A 16,012-nucleotide genomic window follows, 5' to 3' on the forward strand; every position below is an offset into this window, starting at 1 on the left:
ACTGCGCGCAAGCGAGTTCCTCTTCTTTCTTCTTTCTGGCTCCTGTATAACGCGTATGAGCCTTTTCGCTGTCGTCTTCGTCTTTCTCATAGCACGCACGTGGCAATATACACCATTTAGCGTTGGTGGTATGCACATCTCGAAGGTTCTTCAGCGGCTTAACTGTCACCCGCAAGATGGCTCAAAGGGTCTAAGGGCGTGCTTCTAAACATCATCGCCCGCCGTGTGGCCGTGTTTCGTCACACTTCATGCATGGATATTGGACCCGGAGCGTACACATTTTGGCTTTCCCTGCAGCAATGTTTAGGTCTCCACCGAGGAGCGAAGCCAGGCTATTGAGTGGGAAGGAGATACGAACACGGTCCAATTATGCTATCGCGTTCTGCTCTTGAAAGCAAAGCTCAAGTGTCCTCTAAGTATTTTTTTTCTCCAACGCAGTGATGTGATTGATCGAAGCTGTTCTGGTGCAGCTTCTGGAGCAGATAAAACCCCGCTTTGGAGCAACAAATGAGCCTGTTGCAGCAGTTACCAGTCCCAATATTCGAACGCATATATTCATGCCTGTAGCAGTTGTACCATGTTTAATGAAACTGATATATGCACACATGAATGCATGTTTATTAGGGATGGGCGAACATTCAGGCGTTTCGAATATTCGAACGGATATTAAAGTATTCGAATTCGCTTCGATACAAATTTAGATTATTCGAAATGAATGAATATACATATATATTTGACCGCACATAAACCCCTGCAAAGGTGGTTTCACTGCAGCGTCTGCTTGCTGTGCCGTGAAACCATCCATCCAGGGGAAATCCACAGTGCCGCGAAGCCACACTTCAAGGTTAAATGCACATATTTTTTTAAGTTTAAAAGCGTGTTATATGGGCTTATATGCGCTAAGTATAGTAATTTTTGCCTTCTAAAGTATTGTACCTTTTATAACTTGCACCCTACTGCTATTCAAATTTTGATACTATTCAAGGTTTCTTCCACTTCATTTCAAACCAAAAAAGTGACATTCACTCATACCTAGTTCCAATCCTTAAAAATATTGTGCGAGGGTCATGACAAAAATGCTCATTTTTCAAAATAATATGTGGTACATGCTATTCAAACTATTCGATTCGAAATTATTCGACCAAATCACTATTCGCTTCGCGTTCACTTCGAACCTCAAGTATACTATTCGGCCATCTCTGTTTATTACTAAAATTCCAGATGATTAAATTAACTACCTGTCTTCAATTTCTTGCACCCAACCCTCAGTTTCTTCAGTCCCTAACATCTGATCACCTCACGTTCTCTTGTGTAAATCTCTCGAAAAACATCCCCGACACCACCGCGGTAAGAAAATAACAACAAAGGACAGCTGTTCTAAATTTTCTGGCCTTAATCTATCACATGCAAAGCACTGGTTAAGTCACTTTCGCCACAGTAATTTGGTGTCATGCGGAAAAGTATACAAAGATTAGGAAGGGGCTACTAGCTGTCACGGGTCACAACAAATTCGGTTCATTAATTACAAATGTGCCGTATATTTATGAGTACAAGTATGATCGTCGACATCTAAAAACTTTACTGGCAATCATTCAGAGCTGTTCATGGCCTTGCTGCGGACCTGAGAAACAATAAATGAAAACGTACGACGGCTCTCTTTTGTGACATACTAATTTTGCATGCTTTCTGGTGATAAGAATTTTGCATGATACGAATATTTTGGTGATGCCGCGAGATTCGCATCACCAAGGTTTTACTGTACAGACAGGACAGGTTTATAGCCTGTGCAGAGATAGCTATTTGGACAAAGTGAACCATCAAATCAGTTTAGACTGATAATTTGTGATAAATCATCCTTTGAGAACTTCATTGGACATCATCGATTCATTATTACAAAAGGAAACGAAGGTCAAGATTTCATTTGAGTTTTGCGCCACAACTTCACATGTGAATAACATCATACTTATGATGTTATTCACATCATAAGTATGATGTGAATCTACCACATCTGGTAGATTTTCTGCCTTTCTGGCGTCACGTCCTACGAGACGCCAGAAAGGCAGAAAAAGAGTGTTCCACACTCGCCGCCATAGCTCAGTGGTAGAGCATCGGACGCGTTATTCGAAGGTCGCAGGTTCGGTCCCTGCCGGCGGCAAGTTATCTTTTCATCCACTTTACTTACTTCACATTTATATTCTAAATACTACAGATAACACCCCCTATACTTTACATGGCGTTAATGTCTGTTACTTCTCATTAATATTGTGTCTAACAAAGAAAACGAGCCCTTAACAGTAATCTTCTTTCCTTCAATCATACTTATGATGTCACACATTTAAAGCCTTTTTCGTATTTTCACCACACTGGCTCGTTATTGCTTTCCAGAGCTTGCCGTGTTATGTCTGCATCGTCCCTTTGAACAAACCTGAATTTAATTTCACCAATGAAAAATTAGGTCCGCCCTAGCACAAACTGTCAAAATCTTAAACATTGTGGCGAGTTGGTGTGGGAACTTCGAGGCTGTGGCACCACCTGTGTTTTATTTTTGCATGTTTCTTGGCTTGCCAAGCATCTTCTAATGGCAAGAGTGGTGTTTCCGATCTTGTGAAAAGGTAATTTAATGATATGAGAGACATTTTTTTCTCTTTGATGACACTTAAGGTGTGTGAACAGCGAAAGTTCATCTAAAATCAAATGCCGAATGGTGGGCAAAAATAATGGACATCAAATACCAAAGCAAGCGCACCCTTGAGAGTGTCAATTGTTGATGGAAGAGCCGCTATTCCAATACCCAACAAAAGGGCACAGGATTGTGAATTTTTTATTTAAAAGGTGTGAATGAGGCCTCGACGCACGTTCTGGTAAGGCAGTAGTGCACGTCTCAAAAGCGTAATTACACACTTGGTCCTTCCTGCCAGGCCCGCACGAAGAGCACTGGTACTTTTGTTGTCAGCAACTCGTGAAACGTGTGGTGGTACAAGCCACCAGAGTAGTATGGTAAAACTGGGCTCCCTGTCCGTTTGCCTCACCCGTTTTCTATGGGAAATTCTACCTGCAAGCTGACATCACTAGGCTCCGCCCTCAACCTTCGTAGAAAACTCCCCAATGTAAATATCTCTTTCTACACCACATTCTGATCCCCAATTTTACACCACGTTCTGATCCCCCATACACTACCTCTCAGCAGTGTTCCCAATTCAGGAGATACAGCACCACATCCAGCGGATCAAAATTTTCTCAGCTTTTTGATATCGCTCAAAATTTCTATTAAGACTGAACTGCAACAATGTTCAATCAATCTTGCTAAGGAGGAGGCACAAGAAATTTTATCTGAGTTACAGAATTTAGACATGCAACTTTGGCCACAGCCTCTTGGTAGGGGCGCACGAATATTTATCAGTATAGAATGTTATAGTAAGGGCGATCGCGTAGGAGCCAGAACAGTCTCAAACTCTGTTTAACCTCGTAATATGCAGTAGATTTAGTGCCACTTTGCAAAGTACTACCACAGTGGAATCTAGTGCACAAGGTAAGTATGCAAGTGTCTAGCTGGAAAGAAGTCCGCCCAGTGATGCGTACCGATGACCTCTTTCGTCCCTTCTTGGCCTCTTATGCAGTGCAGATGTGACATGCACGAATGCACTGCTGGATGCTGTGGTGCAATCATGCAGGAAAAGCAGGGCAGAAGCTGGCTTTGACAATGAGCGTGTTGAGAGCGTGCGGGGACATTCAAGCGCTCGTGAGGTCAAGCTTCAAAGGTCATGCAGAAGAAAAAGATAACAAGGCAGCTGCAGGTAATCAGGCACTGACAAAAAGCGGCATGCACCCGCCACCACGGCAGCCAGATGAAATCGAGAAGCTCAGGGTTGCCATCCCAGTGCAGAAGCCAAACTCAGGCGCAGACGACAGAGAGGTCGTGATGGCCAACTGCGCAGAAAATAGATGAGCGAAAGCAACAACAATAAAACTGACTGTATACACTAAAAGCTCGTTAATTGATTTCACGGGACAGAAAAAAATGTCCGAATTACACGAATTATCGAAAGTATCAAGAAAACAACAAACAAATGTCTATTACGTCAATACACTTTCATTTTCTTGTTGAATACGTAAACTCGTGTGCTTATTTTGCATGAGAGCAGTGTAAAAGTCGCAATTTCCACCAACCTGCGACTTCGTTCGCGATGCGACCACGGCGCCAGACTCCAGTGTTTAATTAGCCCAAAACATGTTCTCAAATCACTTATTAGGTACCGCCACCATGCGCAAGTGACACCACTAGCATCATAACCACTAGACCACTGTGTCTGGTATCGTGCCACTTGTAAGTGGTAAAGGCGGAGAAAGTTTTTTCAGTGGAAGAAGGAGTGCAATGCATACATCCCATTAATCCACAAGAGGGTTAGCGCAGACTTGCAGCTTCGTTGTTGAGATATGGAACGCGTTAGATATGTAGTTCGCTGGGGATCAGAAAATATTTCATTGTGGCGAGAATTTCCCCTTCTCGGGATTTCGTTAGCGCTGAGACAGACTGAACTCGCATCATCCTGCAGTCTCTCTTCTTTGTACATACCGTAGTTACTCGAATCTCAGCCGATGTTTTTTTCGAAAAGCTATGTGCGAAAGGGGGGGGGGGGGGGCGTGGGGTTGGCTTAGATTCGAGTACTATGATTTGACCGCAGCCGTCACCTACCTAAAGGCCCGGCCACGCTAGCGGCATGGCGGCTCACCATGCGCCATCTCTGGCTACCGTATGCAGACGGCTCTGCATGCGCGTCCAAGGCTCATTTTCGCGACATCCTACGGTAGCTGCATGGTGACGAGGTCGCTTAGGCTCAGTGGCAGAATGGTGGTCCCCATGGCTACAGTAGAACGTCGTTGATACGTTCCCGCTTAGTACGATTTCCTGGCTCCTACACTCGAAATCGCCAAAATTAAAAATAACCCAATACAGCTGTGTGTAATACGTTCCGGTTAATACGTTCCCGGAAAATACGATTATTCGGCAGCAACGTTCAGCACCACGGAAAACTGCGGGTGTATGATACGTTTTGTACTCAGAAACTCTCATTCAGGCATGCAAAAAGGGCCTTCTCGTGTGCTTGTGAAGTGCGAAGTGGCAGACAGCCGCCGCGCGGCGACGGCAGCTTCTCCGCAGTGCCTTTGCCCCTCCACGCTCTCTCTGTTTTGCTCAATTGTCCCCTCCGCGTCTCTACCGAATTGCTCGATCGTCCCCTCCGTGTCTTCTCCGAATTGCTCGATCGTCCCCTCCGTGTCTTCTCCGAATTGCTCGATCGTCCCCTCCGTGTCTTCTCCGAATTGCTCGATCGCTGCTCTCTGCCAACCACACACCGACTCGAAGGCAGGCGGCGACGCTGGCCGTCAAAATTTTCAAACGGCTTTTAAAAAAAAGGGTATTTTCTGTAGCACTTGGCACGATTTTGCTGAGCATTGCAAATCCTTCATCCGTAGCACGGTACATAGATGCACACTCGTTCCACACACTTTTGTTCAGATTCCATGGCTACAACAACAGCCGGGGGAACTAACAATGCGGCCCAAAGAATGGAGGCTGTCGCTCCTCCAATCCGCCACAGTTCGGTACGAGACCTACGGAAACGCACATGCCGCCGCCACTGCACAACACGGAGCGACATGTACCCATAGCCATAGAGTTTCCTACAATACTTAATTTTAGGAAACTATGCCCATAGCAACGCCGCCATTGTGCCCAGTGAATATGGCCGATAATTTCCCCCACACTTTTATCCCGGAACACATTCGTTTTTGGGTTGCTCCGGCTGGCGCATTTCCAGTCGGCGTTCGTTTTTCTCTGGCTGGACAATTCTGCCTACGAGCGAGTCCTTAGAAGCTGCCAGAAAAAATTAGTTTTGGAAGATATCGGGGAGGTTTCTGGTTATCAGACGCCAAAACGAGACGATGCGCGCTCGCCGCCATCTTTGTGAGGACTTGACGGATCGCAATGCGGGCGCTTGGGGACTTCACCTTCGGTTGCCATTACTAAGGGCGTCATCTTTTAAAGCCTGTTCCGCTGTGCGAGGTGGTGCGATTACGAGTGGCGGTGAACATACCAGCGCATGTCTCAAGTTAATACAGAATGCAAACTGATCAGTGCGAGTGTGCGACGTAGTATGCGATAGCCGCGAGCAGCTGTCGCTTTCGGGGACGCTTATCACTTTCGCGAGATTTCACAAAACATGTTGTACTGCGGTTGTTACGTGCACTGCGAAGAGCTGAGTTTGTTAAGCCTTCAGCGGGGGCGGCAGTTTTTCTTCACAGACGGGGCGAGTGTCGCGCGTGATCTTGCGAACGTACGTGTTCGTATACAAAATGCGTATGCTCGAGAATATCACTTCCGCTCTTCAGCAAACCTAGCTACGTATTTCCAAACGGAAATGCAGAAAGAACCGACGCTCACGTGGCACAAAGTTTCGTCTGCTGACGCAGCGGTAGCATTTCTTTACGTTTACGCTGGTTGTCCCAGAGTTCGATTTTGCAATATTCGGGTAATCTCGGGATTTCAACACACGTGACCACGACATTATTTTCAGTCAGGACTGGAACTAGCTGGCTGACCTCTGGCTGCCAGCGAGATGCCATGTGTTTGAAAATCGAAGAGTCCCTCCATGTTTTTTGAGAAATAAATGTTTTTTGCCCTTGCACCTCAATATGGGCTTGTCAGCCTCAATTTTTACTAAATTCGGATCGTACGTTTATTTTCTGCATTTTTGTTCGGAAACATATCAACGAGGTTCTACTGTACTCAGGTCGACCGCGTCTTCTGCTTCATACTGTCCACTGTTCCGAAATCTCGCAGTCCCACATTCATGAAGCGAGGGCCGTCGAGCCGGTGTGATTTCACGCCGGCAAAGGCGGATCGGGTCACGTGATTATGGCGCCGGCGAACGCCACACACTTTGACACCCTCTGCTCCTGTCGCGTGACGCGGAGGTGGCAGAGGCGCGAGCGCGGAGTTGGCCAGTCTTCTGGAAGCGATCAAGCAGTGTAGTAGTGCCTGCATTCGAGGTAAGTATTTTTTTTTTGGCCTTGCGAATTTCAGGGTTCAGCCTGCAATCTAGGGCGGCCTAGATTCGAGTGAATACGGTACATCCACTAGCACCCTTTATGGATGGCGCTTTATTACACCTGTGAAATGAGCATGGAGTGTGTGAGTCGGACTAGGCGTAAGTGAATACGCTTACCCGCGGTTTCTTCAATGGCACTCTCAGTCGACGACAGGACAGTTTCGAATGACTGCAGTAGCAGCAACAAAAGCTCAACGTACAGCCATGCACAATATGAATTTTAACATGCTGCTCGTGGTCAAAGCAGCGCTAACACTGCCCGGTGGCATTGACATAAAAAACAATTACTGATGTAAACACTGTTTCGTGTACTGGTATTTCCAAAACCAATTTCACGTTTGCCGGTGTAACAGTAGAGGCTTGGGGCCCCTTTAACCATGGCCATTGTGCTTCAACTCATATTTAGTGCCACTGTACATCAGCCCACTGAACAACATCTTGTTGTATGTCTCGCCACACATCAGCCGTGCAATGCGACAAAAGCAACGTACCTGGAGCCGCGAACACTTCGGCACGGGTGCAGTCCTGCATGCTGCTGCCTTCCTCCTCCGCACCTGCTGCATCCCAGAGAAGTACCCGGTTGTCGTCACCACAGGTGGCAAGCTGTAAACACAATGTACATACAGAAACAAAGCTAAGAACAAAAGAAAGTTGAGCTAGTTGGCAAGGATTTATGATAAAAGAAGGTACACATGTCCGTGTATGCATGCCTGCCTTCTTTTTACAAAGAAACAAAGCAAGGCCCACAACAGTGGTTATACAGAAAAGGTGGAGCGATTGCAATGCTAGTAATACACCGAAAGCCTCGTAATAAAATTGGCACTGCCATGAAGCAGCTTTAAAGCCAAAATTTACATATTGTAACTCGCACATCGAATTTTTAATTTTTTGTGTGGGTTATAATGCGATAAGTTGAAGCCTTTTTTTTTTCTGTTGTTGAAAGAAAGGTTTGCTAGTGCAGTGCAAGTTACGGACAGGCAGCATTCTCACAAATGTTTCCCTTGTGCTTGCTTCCTGGCTTACTATGGTCTTTATCAAAGGAAAAAAAAAAAGATCCGGGCGTTTTATGTGCCAGAAGCAGCATATGGCGATGAAGAGCACAGTATAAAATGATTTAATCTTCTCCCAAAGATAAGCACATAGGCGCATTTTATCTCCATGAAGAAGAATGGCCACTGTGGCTGGGAATCGCACCCACACCCTATTGTTTAGCAGCGCAACACCACAGCCATTAAGCCATCACAAGGGGTGGCTTCGAGTAGGACTAGCCTGTTGAAATTTTAAGAGCACAACTTATAAAGTCAATAGGCTTGCTGCGAATATTCGAGCACTTCGAATATTCAAACTGAATATTACAGTATCTGAATTTAAATTATTGGAAATTTCGAAGTATTCGAAATGAACAAGTACATTAATCCACATGTAACCCCCCTGTAAAGGTGGTTTCACTGCAGTGGAGGAGGTGCTATATCGTGAATACACCTTTCCAGGGAAAATCGGCACTGCCGCGAGGCCCCACTTCAAGGTTAAATGAACATATTACTCTCAGATCAATTCATCATTTTTAAAGTTTAAAAGCTCGTCACACTGGCTTATATGCTCCAAGTATAGTAAACATAAAAACTTAACATATTTTACAGGTTATCACTTGCATTCTACCGAAAGTCAAATCCTGCTACTATTCAAAGTTGCTTCCACTTCCTTTGAACCAAAAAGAATGACATATGCACATGCCTTAAAAAAAATATCAGAAAAAAAAACATTGTGCAGGTCAGTTGGGTCATGACAAATGCTGATTTTTCTTTATACAAGGGGTGTTCAAATGAAGAGGGTGAGCTCTGCCTTCAGTTCCCCTTTTGTTTAATTTGTGCGTATCTATTCCAAATTTTCGTGCTGAAAATGCATGTAACAAAAACCTATTTGCAACAATTTTTTTTTAAATATGTTAATTTCGTTACATCCAGGTTTAACTGTACGTCTATTCGCTCATTTCGAATACTTCGAAATTTAGAATCATTTAAATTGGTTCCGAAGATAGTTCGAATATTCAAACCGCTCGAACATTCGCACAAGCCTAGTCATCTCATCATTTGTTGTCCACGTTTCTAGCGCAGTTAACTTAATTTAAGACGAACTTACACCAACTGGCCCAACTTGGTGCCCTACATCAGTAATGACGCCCGGTGTCACAAAGAAAGAAGAAGAAGGAGAGACTCACCCTGGCAGGGTGGAAGGTGTCCCAGGCAAGTACGGCCACCTCAGCCCGGTGGCCAGCAAGCCGCAGTTGGGGCAACCCAGGTGTGTCAACCTGCATGCAATACGCAGAAGGCTCCACAAGAATGCCACAATAGCTACAGTGCAATCCCCATTGTTAGGAGCAATCACACAAGCACGTACACAAAAACAGAAAAAGGTTTAATACCGTATTTTCTCGCACATAACCCGTACCTGCATATAACCCACACCCCGAACTATAACTCTGCAAAAAGAAAAAAAAATAAGGCATATAACCCCTGCATATAACCCGCACCCCCACTTCACAGGCACATTTTCCCGTTTTATGGAGCGCGTTATATGTGAGAAAATACGGTTATCTTTGCTTGCCCCATCCCCCAGGTATGGCGTTCGTTGACCTTTTATCGCTGTCTATAGTCATATGGGCATTTGTCAATATAACACATAGACAACATGGTCCACTAAGTACGAGCTGGCTTGCCAAGAAGACAATTTTGGTCGCTGTGTACGTACAACAAAATAGAGTAAAACATTAGGGGAAAAAAACCATTCAGTGTTGCTTCAGAGTAAAACGCTTCTAGTTTTGGTCCCCAGCAAGCCTATGCATTCATTAATTCGGTCGTCAGTGGCAGTGCACAGGTTAATATGGAAAACTTTCTGAGCATTCGACCAATCGCCACAAGAGAGCGAAAGCAGCACCAGTGTCCCATGTTTATGAACCAGAGAATGTGCCCATTTTTTGGGAAATTCACCCAGAAGATATGTGCAACTGTGACAGAAGGTATACAAGACCCTAAATGTTTTTTTACATATGGCATAGTTCTCTCTTCACATTTCTCGCTCAATGAGTATAACGCATTGTCTTCGTGCGTATGGCGGAGACATAATAACCAGAGCTGTGCAAATAGGACAATTTTGGGTGCGAAGCGAATTCGAATATTGAAGTGTGAATGCGAATCGAATCAAATATTTTTTGAATATTTCTCAAATATTTTTTGAATACTTCGAAGCAAAACTGCAGAAAAAAAAGTTGGAGAGGATTCCTAAGCATATTCTTATGAGATAGCAACGTGAAAGTGTTTCTTTTCGCTAGGTTGATGAAGCGCTGGCGGGGTGGTGTTTCATAGTTGTCTTATCAAGAATGAGGCAATATAGAGGCCAAATTGTATTTATGTACATGATTTGGTGCAACCAAAGTGTTGCCGACAACACTTCACATGTGATAGGCAAAGATGCCATTTACTCAGCCTCTCCTCCTCTTTCAACTTCTGTGGAAGCCCAACTGATGTGGCGGACAAGGGTGTGCTTTCTTCAAGTCCGGAGTTCCAAATCTGCCTCGTAGACGTCGATATACAAGAACATGTGAAATTTTGAGCGGTCAGCGAATGCATTAGGCTCTATGAGACTTCGTCGCAACTACGTTTTAACCGTTACAGTGATGCTACCGAGGACTTCTGATTTGGAGCAATTTTTGGAGCAGCAAAATTTCCGTTTTGGAGCACTTTGGAGCAGCAAAATTTTCATCTTGGAGCACTTTGGAGCAGCAAAATTTCCGTTTTGGAGCACTTTGGAGCAGCAAAGTTTTCATCTTGGAGCACTTTGGAGCAGATAATTTTGCATTAACATTCAAGCACCTGAGTATTATTATGGGGCTCTTATGAAGGCTAGAAATATTTCGATTCATTGCAAATCTCATGGAAAAAATCATCTCAGAAGCATAGGCGTGCGCACAGGGGAGGGGGGGGCAGGGGGGGCGCCCCTCCTCCTAATCACCTAAGAGGGGGGGCGCAAAATATGCCCCGTACATTGACCCTTCTAGTCACCTAAGAGGGGGGGGGGGCACCAAATCTGCCCCATACATTGACTTAGTAGGGTGGGGGGGCGCTGCGATGAACCTTCGCCCCCCCCTGATGGGGAACCCTGCGCACGCCTATGCTCAGGAGAACTCCATATTTCACTGCCTAATGAAAAAATAAGGGCTCATGCAGTTGAGTGTTCTGGATTAACCTCTTCGGCGATTATTTTCGACACTAGCAAATAAACAAAATATCGGATCAAGATAATTGCACTTTACGAAATAACACTCTAAATACATCTATGTGGTTATCAGCAGACATGGTAGACAAACGCCGTGATGTACAGCAGTGCCTCAATGCCAAAGAGCCACACTGTCCCTGATGCATTCCCCTAAGACAACCCCAAGGCGAAAGCCAGGTTCTTTTTCTTCTCGATCGATGGGTTGATCCTCCCCCTCTCTCTCTGCAAGCTTTCTGCACCTCAGCTGGTTTTGCGCTAGCTCCATGATCAGCGCACCGATCACGGAAGCAGTGTAAAGTGACGATGTCATGTGATGGCGTCATCACGTGACATGACGATATATTACGCCATGATGACGTCACAAGTTTTGACGATCTATAACGCAATGATGACGCCATCACATGATCATTATTTTTAGCATCAATCGACTGACGCCGCCGACGGTCAATTTTCGTGTTTGAAAAAGCATCTAAGGCTTTCGCATTAATATTGCGTCTTGAACGTTAACAGCCTGGCCCTACATACCAAACTGTCCTCCACCATGTCACCTGTGTGCCATGCGCGAAACAGCTTCACTTATCATCCATTTCAAGAGTGAAATGGCTCCTCAACTTTTTAAAAATTTTTATTGCGATAGCAATTATATGGACACTCTCGGCGGACTTTTGCCGTCGCCGTTGCCGTAATTTTCCGTATAAAGTCCAAATTAATAACATCACCACGCACATTCTAGCCGCGGGTAAAAGCTCGCGAGCGCTGGCGACGAACGCGACTGAAGCGGAGATTAAACTAGCCGGCCGTCAGTCTCCGTCGCACGGACAGCGCATGAGATAACATCTTCCCGCGTGCGGGCCTGCCGTCGATTGCTCATCAAACAGAGAGGAAACGGCCCGCCCGTCTTTCGTAAGGAGCATGGCGGGACGCCAGGGGAGCGGAGGGGGGGGGGGGCGCATCGTTCGAAGGCCGCAGTCGCTTGCGCGCTCGCTATCTCGAGGCATCAGGAGACGGCTCGTAAACTTGCTGTGCTCTCAACGCTTACTTCGCGTTTAGAGAACTCGGAGCAAGAAAACGCTTCGGTTCCTGGAGCGGCCATATTCCCTCAAACCAGCGTTTTGTTGAGTTACGCGAGATCGGATCCAAAAGAGTTAGCTGCTAGCCTTACTTCGTTTAACAATACAATTTTTTGGTATCGCATTCATTGCTTCGCTCTTAAGCGAAAATGAGTTTTTTTAACCGTTAGCTATTGACCCCCGAAAGGGCGGACGTGTAACATGGCGTAGCCGCTTCACTGTGGGCCGTCAGCGACGGGCTCTCTACTGACAGCTGCGCATTTGCGGCTGCTCCGACCAGGAGATATGATTTTACTAATGAGATGAAATTTTTAAAAAACCAAGCAAAAATTCGAATTGGAACCCTAGCACGTGAGCTCGAAAGGGCAGGGCCTTTTAGGGGATATTTACCGCAGAGTGATTACAAACTCGGACGTGCTGGCGGAAAGAATTACGAAAAAGCTGTTCTGGATGAAGATCCATGGACAAAGTGTATCTGAGGAAAACTGTCAACGCGTTTCAACCGTTCGCGTGCTCTTCCATAAACGCTAAGCAATTAAAATTCGATATTCTCCCATATATCTACTGCGAGCGTTCCCAGATTTCATTCCGCGAAGTCCGGAACCAGAAGTGACAGGCATTTTAGCGGCACGCATGTAGTTATTACTGAACATTGCTTTCCTTACGTGCCGTGCGACGCTTGAAACGAGCTATCAGCAGCGTTTCTGGAACAGACGACGTCCGCCGATGAATCGCCGTCGCACTTTCTCGCTACCGATAGGCCTAGACGTCACGAGCCTCTGCGGAGAGCACGTTTTGCTGTCGAGCCGACTTGCAGAACAGAAGCTGCGTCGGCACCGTGCATGGCATCGTGGCTTACTCGGAACGCACGCGCGAGCGCTATTTATTCAGCGGAATAATTCTTGGTCCATGATTGCGACTTCATTGGCAGCCCCAAGATCGAGCTGCACATGTTCTGACGCGCCGGCGGTGCGATTGCCGGTGATAGACGCCCCCAAGCCCGAGACTTTGGCGCAGTTTGGCGCAAATTTCGTCGATATTATCAGGATGGCGCAGTAAATACAATTTGGCGCACTTTGGCGCAGTTGGCGCAGGAGTGGAATCACTGCCGTTAGTCCGCTTAAGGGTATGTATTAACGAAGTTCGACTGTATAGCGAACATTTTTCAAAGCCTCCTACTTTAACAACGAACACTTCAGACACGGTCGCGGTAAAAATATGGCGCATATGAAGCGAAAAAAAATCACACCATCTCCCGCTAAAGGGGACCATGAGGCGATGCGAAGCAGTGTTTCAGCATGTAGAGCCTGCGTTTCAGAGGTGGAGTGGTGAGGGGGATGGGGAGAGGGGGAATAGAGAGGGGATGGGAAAGGGGAAGGGGAGGAGAGGAGGGGAAAGGGGAGGAGAGATGAGGAGTGGGGAGGGGAAGTGGAGGAGTGGAAAAGGGAAATGAGAGGGGGAAAGGAAAGGGGAGAGGTGATGTGGAAAGGGAAAGGGGAGAGAGGGAGTGGAGAGGGGAAGTGGAGAAGGTTTGCGCATGCGCAGTAAGGGTGGTCACGCCGCACACCGCCACCACCACCACCACCACCGGATTGAACTCCGCTATAAGAGCTCCAGTTTACTCGCGACTCAGACAGCCCTGATCGGCGAGCACCGCATGCAGATTTCTGACGCTGCGAGCGAGCTCGCTCACTTTCCAGCCTTTTCTTCAGTGGCAGAATGGAAAAAAAAAGGAGGCAGCATGAAGCCTTGCGGTCAGCTTTCGCACGGTAACCTTTCCTGACGCCGTTCTCTGCAGCTACGGACGCCTACGATGAACCAAACAATGCCTTGGAACGCAAGAAGGCATAAATGCAAGAAGTGATAACCGCGATAACTTTCCATCGGATAAAAGTTCACTGCGTCCCTAAACTCGTCGACGCCACTATGTGCCGCAAGAGGTCGTCCGTCTTTTCGGTAACGGCAGAGACCGGTCGATTGGTGATAACGATTTCCGCGTGATTGCGGTGATGCCTTCGCGGATAAGCATCAGAAAAGAGCGAAGGCGAGGTGGCGGTTGTCGATGAATGTGCCATTATGACTTCTAGCCGACAACCTTATATCACAGTCATCTGTAGATATCTGCTTGGCTGCGCATGTGGCGTACGCTGTACACTGTGCGTATTGACGGCGGTACGAGCGCACCATGCTGCCGTTCGCAAGTTCGCCGCTGCGGCGTCGTGCGAGACCACTTTAAAGTGCGCGTCGCTTTGTAGAAACGTAATTAGCTCGCTGTTGTTGAGCGGCGCGGGCACTGAGAAACGTTGACACACTGACAGCGAGTGTATACAGCTCAGGCCACTTATAACGTAACCGCTTACAGTGCAGTACCGGCTAAAATGCGGCTTTTTCTGACTCCCGTTTACCCTCTCATAAAACTCCATGTATAGGCATACCGCTTATTGTGCAGTCCCCCCGAGATGAAACACCGGTTATAATGCGGCTGCTGGAACGTTCCCAGAGATGCGAGGGAGCGAGCAGCGACGGCGTTACGAAGGAGGAGGGGACACGGAACGAACGAACAAGGAGCGGGGGGGAGAAAAAAAAGGGATAGCGGTGGGGGGCAGCAGCCCGGCGCGGGTGCGTGGCGTGAGGAGGGGGAGCGGTTGCGTGGCCGACGGAGAAGCCTTTGCCTTCCTTCGGCCGCTTGACATGCGCGCTCCGCTACGTACGGGAGCCCGCGTCCGCATCAAGAGCGCGTTACCGCTGTTTGTCTCCGTCGGGCGAATAGTTGCTTCGTCTTAGAGCGCAGATATCGCACGTGCAACCTCGATTCCCCCGCAAGTAACAATTAATGCTTTGAGACGCAATTGAGCTTTCGCCTTTGCCACCACACCAATAAGGCAGATTTACAAGCTTGAAAGACTTTTAAGTGTGAATGCACTTTATAAGCGACCCTGAATCCACCGTCATCCGCGCTCCTCCTCCTCTCCCCTAGCAACGGCGCGAGGAGCGGAGAGGAGCGTCTGTAGCAACGGCGCAGCGACGTCACGCCCCACGTGACTGCGCGCACTCCGCCCTCCGCTCCGTGGCCGTGGCTGCGCGCGCCCTTCACATTGCCTGTGGTGATGAAGGCCGGCGGCGAGACGCCGAACGAAAGCGTGCGAAGCGAGCCGGGCATTCCGAAGCCGATCTGGTGCGGGGACTCGAATTCGATCGGCCGGACGCGCGCTTCAAGCGAGACTTCCTGGACCGCAGCTTCGGATATAGCTGCGCAGTGTGCGATCGACTGTGGTTCGACAACAACCTGAGCCCCATCTCGGGCGTGCGCAACGCCGCCAACAAGTTGAATGCGTTGCGGGTTCTTTGGAACGAGTTCGGAAGACAGATCATCATCATCAGTAAAAGTGCTTTGCACTTAAAAACGGCCAGACCTCCGTGGGTCGGCTGGCGCGTGCTCTCTCGCTGCCGTCTCCTTCGCTCGGCTCTGCAGTTTAGTCGTGCGCGCCCCCTCATAGCATCACCCCGTGCTTCGCACTTCCTCATACTCCCCTTCGGGGAAATGCGGGTTTTTTTCAGGATAGT

At 47.4% G+C, this 16,012-nt stretch overlaps 1 protein-coding gene across 1 annotated transcript in view; it reads right to left on the minus strand.

Annotated features, from left to right (window-relative positions):
* Positions 1-16,012, minus strand: part of LOC119374211 (denticleless protein homolog) — a 42,668-nt gene that overhangs the window by 14,656 nt on the left and 12,000 nt on the right. The window contains exons 4-5 of the mRNA XM_049410899.1: positions 9,325-9,414; positions 7,598-7,709 (exon numbers count right to left, since the gene is read on the minus strand). Coding sequence (XP_049266856.1) covers positions 7,598-7,709; positions 9,325-9,414 — 202 coding nt within the window. The remainder of the gene's footprint in view (positions 1-7,597; positions 7,710-9,324; positions 9,415-16,012) is intronic.

Source organism: Rhipicephalus sanguineus, chromosome 11 (assembly GCF_013339695.2).
Source record: "Rhipicephalus sanguineus isolate Rsan-2018 chromosome 11, BIME_Rsan_1.4, whole genome shotgun sequence".
In the NCBI taxonomy this organism is placed as follows: Eukaryota; Metazoa; Arthropoda; class Arachnida; order Ixodida; family Ixodidae; genus Rhipicephalus; species Rhipicephalus sanguineus.